Below are 11,501 nucleotides of genomic sequence, written 5' to 3'. Positions count from 1 at the left end.
GCCTTGACCTCACTCCTTGATCACCTGCCTGTTGCTGTGCCGTCAGCCTGTTTGTTACTCAGCTATCGGCTTTATTAAAAGTTGCTCAGCTCATTAAAGGAATGGTGAGGAATCTGAGGTGCCTCCTGGCCCTTTGATATCAGGTTAGCTGTTGGTGGGAAGACAGAAGATTTTTATTATTTTTCAAAGAAGAAAAGTTCTTTTAACCATCAGATGTATGTACCTTGACTAGGTGTTGGCCTTATTATGGATGTGCCCACACTGGAGGCATGAGCTTTCCTGCTAGTCCATGGTTCACAGGAGACTTTCCCCTGAGACGACAGTGGTGCTTACCTGGTAAAGACTCCACCAGCCTTCCCTATATAAGGAAGAAACTGATTCTTGTTACTGGTGGATGTTGTAGTGTTTGGTTATCAATAAGGTCTACATTGCTTCTGTCTCCAGTCATCTGCCTTTCAGACTCACTTTGAGGATCTGTAAGACTTAGATAAATCCACCAAAAGAACAAGTCCTCTGTGCCAGGCACTGTGCCACATGCTTGAGGTATAGCTGGCTAAGAGGAAACAGCCCCTGCCATCAGGAAACAACCATACCTTGGGTAGATGTGATGTTTCAAAGAAGATGTCTGAAAAGATCATCAGTAGGTGGATAACTCTGAAAACCATGTCTTCTCTGGGCCAAGGAGGATGAGCCCAACAAGCCAGACACAACAACAAAAAAAGTGAACAATAACCCCAAATAAGAGCTTATCCACAAAGGTCAAAGGACATGAGGGATCAGAGTCTCTGTCTTCATGCCTTGCTTCCTTGAGTCCAAAGTCAGTTACTGAGCATCCATGTCAGCCATTGAGGACCAGAGGTGTGAAGATATTTTTCTAAGATCACCCTCATTATAAGGTGTCAAGCCTGTTCTCAACATCAGCTCCTTTTGACTGCGGGGGCTGCCCACCACATGTGCCCTGCCCGCAAGGAGAATAACTATGTCACTGCTGAAACTAAGAACTAAAACGCTTTGAACCTGGTCAAGAAGTTGAAATTATGGTATAAAACAAAAATTTGGCTGTGTATATTATTCCCTTCATGTTTCAGAAAATACAGATGTTGAGATACTTACACAATGAACAGGGTTTCTCCAAGGTCTAAGCAGGAAAATGTCCAGAGGAAAGCCCTGGCTCTAAAATGGCTGTGATAGTCACTCCACATTCAGATAGTCTGGGTACCAGGGATCTAAGACAGCTGACTTCTGAGATCCCAAAGGCATTCTCTCAAAACATATGGCAGTTTGTAAGTTGGGCCCTAGGCCCAAGACCTAATGTGGAACAAGACCCCCCAGTGTGGTTATAACTAGGTGTTTGAGAAAATGATCATTTCTAGCGCTGAACAAAGGCTGAGCATGCACCTCTATGGGGACCAGATAGATATATGTGAAACATAGGCTAATAGACCTGCCTATTAGACTATTGATCCTGCAATTCCTTTATAAGGTATATATCCAGAAGACCAAAAATCACGTTATAACAAAGATATTTGTATCAGAATGTTTCTTGCAGCCCAATTCATAATTGCTAGGTCATGGAAGAAGCCCAAGTGCCCATCAACTCACAAATGGATCAATAAATTGTGGTATATGTACACCATGGAATATTATGCAGCCCTAAAGAAAGATGGAGACTTTACCTCCTTCATGTTCACATGGATGGAATTAGAAAATGTTCTTCTTAGCAAAGTATTTCAGGAATGGAAGAAAAAGTATCCAACGTACATAGCCCTATTTTGAAACTAATTCATAGTTTTCATAGGAATGGTCTAACCTAATTATAGCCTTAGAATATGGGAAGAAGGGTGGGAGAGAGGAGGTGAGGGGAGTGGATGGGGGGAGGGAGGGTGATTGGTGGGGTCACCTCTATGGTTTATCCTACAAAGGTACAAGTGAATCTTTCTAAAAGCAGAGTGTGTATGTCTTAACTCAATAACTAAGAAAATGACGTGAAGGCTATGTTAACCAGTTTGATGAGAGTATTTCAAAATGTATATGAAAACAGCAAAAAAGAAAAAAAAGAAAGAAAGAAAGAAAGAAACATAGGCTATTGGAATTTTATCAAAAAAAAAAAACCCCAGAATTTGAAAATTCAGTCCAGATCGGGTTCCCCAGGAGTGTAACTGGTGGCCAACTCTGACCCCAGGGTTACTCAGAGCTCACCGATGAGTAGCCCTTTACAGACCCCATCATTAGGAGATATCGCCAAGCTGGCCCTCCTGCCCTTCCGAGGCCACTGGGTGCAATCTGCATATGTTACATCTTCAAACACCCCTTTGTTACTCTCCTCCACCTCCACATAGCAGCAAGCTCCTCTATAAACCAGAGAACTGGACTCTTAAAGTCATCTCCTTTGATTTGCTAAGTAGATTCCATCATTTGACTTTATCCTCTGCCAGATTCATTCCAGGGGCTAAAAGCCACGATTTCGTCTAATCACAACATATGATGCTCATTACTTTGTAACATCACTGCTGAAGCTTTGTATATCTGGGTGACGCTCCTCTCGGCTGAAGTTTGATCTTGTGGTCCTGGCTGGGGCTTCTACTGAGTGTGCTGCTTTGCATAATGACACGGGTGTGGCGCATCCCTTTGTAAAGTCACTTGGTTTCACCAATTTGTATTTTTCTCAAAGGAGGCAAATGTAGCATGGGAATCCTCAGACGGTCTTCCTTGCCAACCCTTTAAAAAAGAGTCCCTGTGGCCCATGACAGCCCAATATAAGCCAGGTGCTTTAACAAGCAGTGGTGAAGACAGAGCACTAGAGGTAGGAACCTGCAGCCCTCCCCCTTCGTTCCCCTGTGAGCACAAAGTTGCCTGCACGGATTCTGACTTTAGACACACTAGTCTCCAGAAGCATAACTTCATCTACTGCGGATGGAGGTGAGGAGCTGCTGTCTGGGGATGCTACTTTCAAACATAGCGATGGGGCCTATGGGTATATCTCACCCAGAGGGAGAAACAGGTATGGAGTTGTAGAGGGGCATCTGGAGATGGGGCCTAACCCAGAGCCTACCTTGTCTACATCACAGCCCCCACTCCAGGAAGGTATCGGGGGCATCCAGGGAATTGCACCTGCATGGGAATATCACCCATCTCACACTGCAGTGCATGCAAAGATTTAAGACCACTGCGACGTGTACAGCCCAGCAATGCCACGTCTCCTAGGTATTAAGAAAGGGTGCCCCCCAAATAATCATAGGTCAAGGAAGCCAGGAAGACTCCTGAGAGAAGAGACTTAGCATATCAATTTGTTATTCAAGGCATCCTATTCTTGAGCCTTTTGTGAATGGAAAAGGCACTCTTTTTATTCAAATTAAATAGGATTTTACCTATATATTAGTGTATGCTCATTTATGAATAAGAAATACAAACTTAAAAATAACAAGATACTGTTTTCTCTTTGTCAGATTGTTTTAAGTTGGATAATAGTACATGGTGTTGGCGCACGTGTAGGAAAACAGGTCCCACTGTATCCGGTTGACCGGCGGGGGGAGGGGGGGAACAGGGGGGGCATAAATTAGTGCAATCCCGAGCTTCCAGCTCTGCACAGAGGCACAGGGACTAGGCCCATGTGGTGGCATCTATGAGCCTCAGACTCCCCTCTGATGGCATCATCTGCTGCTCCGGGCTTCTCTGCATCCCAGCCACTGGGATATTAGGTTTGCAAGGCTCATCCTGCCCCAGTGGGAGATGGTCAGCCGAAGAAACTCCAGAAGATGCATTGAGACAGTTGAAAGATCCTGGATAATCAGGGCTCTCAGAAATAAAGAAAACCTAAAATTGTTTCAGCCATAGTAAAAATAGATCTTGGACATACTTCAAAGATCCTCATGGTGGGAAATATGCAAATATTGAAAATTCTGCTTTATTTTGCTCATTGCAAACCTGTGATTATGAAAGATCCTGCGTCTGAAACCCCTTGGGGGCTGGAGTCTTCTGGCTTCCTGGGCAATGTCTCTGCCACACTGGCTGTGCCTCCTACCCTGGGAAACTGTGGCTGTGTCCCACCCACCACTGATCAGGGAGTTTGTCTTCTTGCTTTTTCCTCATCCATCTCCCAGTCCCCAGAGCCCAGCCCAGAGCCTGGGAGCACAGGAGGTCCTCCACCAGTCTGTGTTTCATTAAGTAAGAAGGTAATGGGAAACACAGGATGACCAGGCTAAGGTACTTGTATGCCAAACCAACTACCTTGTAAAATCACAGATTCTTAAACAATGTGGGAAAATGAATACATGATCAGAAGCATGCTGGTAAAATAGTTCTCTGAGGACAACTGCTTCATCATCTCACCAGTCACTGAGCTTCTCCCATTCCCCTTAGAGCTCCAAGGTCCCAGCTGGATCTTGGGGGTCTGAGAAAACACAGGCACCTCTGGAAAGAGCAGATCCAGCTGGTTTGTTTGTGCATCGCTGGGGAAATAACCTTCTGTGCCAAAGCTGCATGCTCCCCTCAAGAGTTGCCCTTGACCTTTCTCAGATACTGATGGTGACCCAGGAAAGGTACAAACACAGGTGAGGCCTTTAGCAGGCATTAGGCCGGGGTGACCCAGCATAAATAAGATGCCCTTTGACAAAGAAAATTGTTTGTTTGGTTCTACACTGTGCTGAAACAAAATCAGTGCCGGGCTTTTTTCTAGACTAGCTTTGCCAGCCTCTAGGGAAATGGTTCTCAGAGTTAAGTTCTTTAGCCAGCAGCAGCAGCAGCATCCCCTGGGAACTTGTTAGAAATGCATGTTCTCAGATCCTATCCTGGACCTACTGAGTTCAGAAACTTTGGGGTTGAGACCTGGGAATCTGCAATTTAACAAGCGCTCTAAGTGTCTGAGGAACTCTCAAACTTGATAACCACCGCTGTGATAAAAGGGAACAATCTCCATCCCAGTGAGTAGAAACATCTGGAGTGAACGTGCCCCGCTCACCTTGAAAACCTCCTGGAGCAGCTTCTGCCCCTGCTGCACGTTAGAATCCCCCAGGAACTTTTAGAAATTCCGATGCCCAAACCATACCCAGACCAACCACATCAGAATCCCTGCAGGTGGGACCCAGGCATCAGTATCTTTTAAAGCTCTCCAGTAGGTTCCAGTGTGCAACTGAGGTTGAGAAGCAGTGGCTTAGGAGAACAAGAAAAGAGAATGGGAACGGTGGTATGACTGAAAAAAGAAAGCCGCACTTTGGAAGCAGACAGAAAAGAGTGCAGATTCCAGCTTTCCTATGTCCTTTCAAGCCACAGAGCTATTTTCTCTTTTTGGAAATCAGGGATGTAAAATCTGTTCGGGGAATTACTTGGAAGGATTCATATTCCAGACAGTGGTCATCGGTTGCTAATAAAGTTACTTTTAATAAATTCCAAAATCCAAAACATTCTGAAAGCCAAGTTTTCTCATAACTCAGTCATCTTTGTGTGGTGTTTATTTATCTCACTTTGACAAATATTCATGTGCTACAGGGCAGCAGAGCAAAGCATCTACTTATGTGGTCTTCCCCACGCCTGTCCGGATGGGAGCCCAGATGCCGGGGCTCTGTGAGGAACGACCCCCTCGCTGCTGTCCTGTCATGTGGGTGCCTGGGCTGGAGTGCCGATGTGTGGTTGGGGTCTGTGAGGGTGGACTCACACCCCATCTGACACATTGGTCAGCTGCAGAGGATGGGTATTCTGCATTCACATCAAGGGTGAACTCTTCCTTGGTCTAGACTCCCGGGAGCTTAGCGTCTGGGTCAGGACTTCTGGGAGCACCGGGGCTGGAGATCATGTCAGGTCTGCAGAGGGAAATGGGAGCTACAGAGAGAGGTTCCCAGACAAGATCACTTTCCTCCTGGAGCCATGAGATTAGGACAGTGTCCCACAAGTGGGCTGTGAGCCAGATCGTCTACACTCCTGATCCATAGAACCCCTTTGTCAGTTCTCAGCATGAAGTTGAGTCTCCTCTGAAGCACCCACCCTCCACCCAGCGACAGGAATCTAGGATCCTTCATCCACCCTCTACTGGGATTAGCAAGAACATACTCCCCAGTTCTGGCCATGGAACTTGGTGACACACGGCAAGGGCAGGTGACCCAGGCAGGCAGGACTGAGTTATTTGTCCCAATCTCCCTCCCCAGGAAAGTGTCCTTCTAGGCTACCAAGGTGGGATAAGGGCTTTATTTCATTAAAGTGGGGGTGTTCCTGTACAGCCTCTGCCCCTAGCATTACCCCGTACGAACTGTGTGGCCCAAAACAAATCAGCATGCTCTCTGCACCCCACATCCCCATCGGAACTGTGCTTGAACTCTTGTGAGCACAACCCAATTAGAATAACATTGTACCCTGCAACCTGAGACAAACATGTGCTCTGAGACCCCAGTTTTACCTACAGAGGCTTCTTCTTGCTATTGTTTCACTTCCTTCAGCAGCTGTGCGCTCTCTCGTGCACGCTTGTCCTCACTCTCTGCCATACTGGTCAAACCCACTGAGATGACTTTCTAGACAGCGAGGAAGTCCAGCCCTGGTTTAAAACTCACTGGAGTAGTCAAAGGATAGAAAGCAGCGATGTAGGATGTACAAGTCTAAAGATCTAAGGAAGAACACAAGGACTCTAGTTAATACAAGTGTAAGGTAGGAGGGATTTTTGCTAAATAAGTAAATTATAGCTGCTCTTGTCACAGTGGGAAAAATGGGAGACCATGTGGGAAGATGAATATGTTCACTCGTCTAACCACAATAACCATTCTACTATCTCATAACATCATGTTGTATACCTTAAATATACACAATCAAATTTATTTTAAAAAAGAAAAACACTAGGCTCGGTGACGGTAACACAGTGGTTACGGTGCCAGCCACATGCACCTAGGGCGGGTTTGAGCCTGGCCCAGGCCAGCTAGACAACAACGACAACTGAAACAAGAAAATAGCCAGGCATTGTGGCGGGCACCTGTAGTCCCAGCTACTAGGGAGGCTGAGGCCCAAGAGTTTGAGGTTGCTGTGAGCTGTGATGCCGCGGCACCCTATCGAGGGCAACATAGTGAGACTCTGTCTCAAAAAAAGAAAAACACTAGAGCAGATACTATAAGTCAGTGAAATAACCCCACAATAGTAGACTCACACTCACTATGCAACTTCATTTAATTTTTTTTGGCTGGGAACCAGAAGAAGGATGCAATTTCCCAAGCACTAAAGAAGGACAGAGGCCCCCACGGAGCAACTCCTTGACAGTCAAAGTGTGGACAAGTCCTGAGAAGCTGCAGAGGTGCAGGGCGCCCGGCCCACCTGGTGAGGGTGAGTGCAAGTTCTCCTCCCCCTCATCTGCAGTGACAGGAGGGTCCCCACCAACCCTGTGTGCAGAATCTGCTGCTGCCCCTGATGTCTGCATAGGATTGGCTCAGAGAGGGGCTGCTACCAGGGGCTCAGGGGTGAAGGGCAAGCAGGCAGCCTTGCATGTGGCCTCAGGGAGTGGCACATGGATGGCATTGCATCCCCGCAGCACAGACACACAGGGGACAGTCCATCCACAGGCCCAGCCTCGGTGTCTGTCCCTGTCTTCTTACTCGCTCTCCAACTAGAGGCGAATTAGTTAAGTTCTCTGAGCTGCATGTGGTGGGAAACGGAGGCCAGCTGAGTCTCCCACGCAAGCAGAAGGACTCACTGGTGTGGGCTGGACCTGGAGCTCCCCCTCCAGGGCGTTCACAGAGTCCCAGCTCTGGGATCTCTGACTGGCAGCACTGCAGCTCCTCAGAGCAGGACATGGCCTGCAGGCTGATGCCGTCAGACTGCAGCACAAGCACACAGGGCACCTCCCTGCTGGGCAGCCCACCCTCACCTAGACCTGGAACTCCTGCTACACATCCTGCCAGTTGGTCTCTACCATGGCCTCGTACTGGCACCTCATCTCCCCCAGGACCCTGATCAGGCCCATGGTGGGCTCAGTGTCCAGCTCAATCTGGAGCTTGTTCCCCAGTGGGCTTCCTATAATTCATCTGGCTCACCTCGTTTCCTTCCTCTGTGAAACACCAGCATGGCCACCCCAAGGGGAGCCACAGGGTCACTGCACAGCCCTCTTGCCTGCATCTCTTTGCGTGTCTGAAATGGTCTCCTAATTGTTCCTGTTTTTACTTTATCAGAAAGAGTGACACCCATACAGAGTTATCTTTGTTCTTTTTCCATCATTATCTATTTTTTAAAATGAGATATAGCGGCATAAAAGAAAGAAAAGCACATCAAAGAGGCATGAATTCTAATCCTGGCTCTGCCAAATAGCAAGGTGGCTTGGGGCAGTCACTTCCCTTCTCTGACCCTCCACGTCTAATCCTTCTCTGAATCCTTGAATCTACCATCTGAATCATTTCCCATAGAGAGCAACAGAAAAGCCTCTAAAATACTTTCTCCACATCTTCTTTTCTGTTTCTTTTGCAGTTTCCTCTCTCTAGGCCTCCGTTTCTTCTTCTCTAAAATGGGAGTGCTGAACTAGAGACCCCTGTCTGACCTTTGCCAGCACTGCCTTTCCAAAATTCTGGGCCGTGGGTCTTGAATTCAGAGCAGGGTCAAGGTCAGCTGAAGGAGAGAAGACTCCACCGGCAGGGAACAGCACCCAAGTGTGCAAACCCAAGGAAAAGATCTGCAGCTCTTCCCGGTCAACCTCCTTCAGTTGACCTTGGCCATTTCTTGGCTGCTTCCACCTGCTCGGGGTTCTTTTTCAAACACACCACCTCCTCCCTTAGGGACTCCTACTACTGATCCTTCAGCTCCCCCTGGCACAGATTCACAGCACCCCGGGGCCTGTGCAGGCTATTGGTCTCCACCCGTCAGCCAGGCCCACTCACTGGAGCACCGGCCAAAACAAGGCAGACAAGCACACACACAGACTAAGGCACCCTAGCCGAGTATCAGCATTTAATGGAAAATACTAAATAAATGCGGATAATATTTTTTTTCTTAAACAAAGCTAGGTATTTCATCCCTCCCACCATCTAGTACAGAATAGGAACTTCAGAACAGAATAGAAAGATGAGGAGTCCATGAGAGATGTTCAAATATGGGGCTGTGGGTTGGTCAAAGGAAGCTGAGACCCACCCCAGTGGTGTCAGCCTCTAGAAAGGCTTCTGAAGGGTGGGGATCTCACCTGGATTTTGAAGCCCAGGCAGAATTTGGATATGCGAAGCTGAGAAGGAGAGCATTACACATGTGAACGAGTGTTTGGGGGTGACAAAGCCATTTGGCAGAAGCACGTGACATTTGGAGACGATTAGGGAGAACTACAAAGAGAACTGAGGCTCAGAACATGGCCGCTTGACGGCCAGGCTAAGAGGCGAGGCTTCATTCTGTGGGCAGTGTCTGCCCCATGGCACCCAGGAGAGCAATCACCCATAGCTGAAGCCCAATAACTGGTGAGTGAATGTCTTTAAATAAAGCAGAATCTGAGTTGTGAAAAAATAAATCCACATCCTGACCAAAGTCCTCTCATCGCGGTCAGTACCAATGATACTGGTTGAATGGAACTGGATATGGAACCAAGTGGTTGGGCCTCTGGCACCAAAGTTTGTTTCTGACATCTCCAATTTGTCACCATGAATGTTAACAGAATTTCATCCCCCAGGGAGCCCCTCCAATCCTCCCACCAGCAGTGCTCAGCCCTCTTTCCCCATCATTGATGCCAGAGCTCCAGATCTCACCTTACTTTTTTGTTTCGAAATATTAAGGGGGTACATTCCTCAAGCACTTGTAATAGCCTGGGCATTATGATGGGCATTTTCATGTGTGTTCTATCCCAACAACTCTGTGAAAGAGACAGAATTGTTATCCTCATTTCTGAAGAAGAGGAGCCCAAGGTACACAGAGATTAAGAAATCTGGAATCACACAGCATGTCAGTAACAGAATTGGGACTTGAGCCCAGGCTTCCCAAAGCCAAAACCACTAGCCCAAGCTTTCCGAAGCCAAAACCACTGATCTTTTCCATTATACCAAGATGTGCATTTGTGAGTTTGTTTACATACAGTAGTCCAGGGAGACTGCCATTTACAGATAAATTCATCTTGAGCGGTAACTCAAAAGGATAGAGACCTCAAATGATCTAGGGAACTTTCTATTTAGGCAAATTGAGATCCTTGCACTCAAGTGTTAAAAACCGGCAAAACATAGAAAGAGAATTATTTTGTTATTAATGATTTTCCCAGGCATAGCCTAGAAGAGGAATATTTTTTCTGATTATATGTATTGTAAAAGTTTTTCTAATATAGTGAGGAGAAAAAGATTCATTCAGTGTAAGGAAGAGTGTGTAAGCCTCCCTGTCTCCCAGATGCTGTACAGACTCCTGGGTCTCTCAGGAACTGTGTGCCCACTGGCTAAGCATCCCTGAGTGGGCAGTTCTGCCCCCGGGGGGCCCCCACCCTCCCACCCCTAGAAAAGGGGCTTTGCTCTAGGGCAGAGAGGGGTGGGACCCAGACCATTCACATCCTTTCTTTTCCAATCTCACTTAGGGAAGATCCCATGTACCTGTGGGAGTTTCTCCGAAACATTACATCTTACTTTCCTGTGGCCCTGCCTACGTCTCCCTATAAAACAGAGTTAATTAAATCCAAATGCTTTGATATGAAGAGAGAGCTCCTCTGAGAATCTCCATGTGTGGTACCCTGGGCCCAGTCCCCAGGATGTCTTAGTGCTCACGGGGCACAAGTATTTCCCAAAGTCTATGCCCATGGTCTCTTTGTCCATCAAATAAAAGAGGTGGGCTAGAAAGCAGGGCAGCTGGCAATACCTCTATCTTAGAAGTACCGTCCAGTCATGGAAGTCAATGGCTGTCATTTCCAGTGAAGGGATGGCATTCCTGGCCCTGTGCTGTGGTGCTTGGTTTCATATAAAAAAACTTTAACAGGCATTTGAGTGTCAGACAGGTCTTGGCAAGTTGGAGTGGCACACAGGTATGAAAATAAAGATTAGTTTGGATTGGACAGGATGTTCTGGGGAAAAGGAGCCAGTGAAAGTTTTCCCAAAGGTCCAGGGCCCTGAGGCTGCCCTGCAACCCCTGTGATGTCCCTCACTGAGCTGAATGCTCAGAGGATAAGGACACTCCAAGTTCAGGAGTCCCCTATTTTTTTAAAAGGGGACTATATGTCCAGGAAAGAGGTTTAGCCTCTCAGAAACACAAAGGATATGTCTCCTAAGGGAAATGAAAGAAGAGGGAAATGGGACATACTTTCTAGCTTAAATAGTAATAAACCTTTGGTGGGTGGAGAGCTTAGAAGACCTGCTGGGCTGGGCTTGGCATCAAAACACTCGGCTTCAATTCCCACCTGTTGACTGTGTGTCTGTGAACACATTTTTCCTGGGTCTCAAACTCCTCATCTATAAAATAAGGGAGGCTGGGCCAGATCATCTGGATGGCTCCTTGTGGTTCTCACTTTCCAGGACAGAACTATGCTATATCTGTGTAGTCCTGTTTGGTAACACTACTTACTTAGTAGCTAGTGTGACTAAGGAACTGAATTTTTC

At 47.0% G+C, this 11,501-nt stretch overlaps 1 protein-coding gene across 1 annotated transcript in view; it reads right to left on the bottom strand.

Annotated features, from left to right (window-relative positions):
* The window catches only part of LOC100959837 (keratin, type I cuticular Ha8), an 11,835-nt gene extending 3,905 nt beyond the window's left edge, over positions 1-7,930 (bottom strand). The window contains exons 1-2 of the mRNA XM_012802892.1: positions 7,880-7,930; positions 7,661-7,784 (exon numbers count right to left, since the gene is read on the bottom strand). Of these exons, the coding sequence (XP_012658346.1) occupies positions 7,661-7,784; positions 7,880-7,930 (175 nt within the window). The remainder of the gene's footprint in view (positions 1-7,660; positions 7,785-7,879) is intronic.
* Between the last annotated feature and the right edge of the window lie 3,571 nt (positions 7,931-11,501).

Source organism: Otolemur garnettii, unplaced genomic scaffold (genome assembly GCF_000181295.1).
Source record: "Otolemur garnettii isolate 467f Iridium unplaced genomic scaffold, OtoGar3 scaffold00018, whole genome shotgun sequence".
Taxonomy (NCBI): domain Eukaryota; kingdom Metazoa; phylum Chordata; class Mammalia; order Primates; family Galagidae; genus Otolemur; species Otolemur garnettii.
The sequence above is the reverse complement of the archived record's forward strand: the minus strand, read 5'-3'. Positions and strand labels throughout refer to the sequence as shown.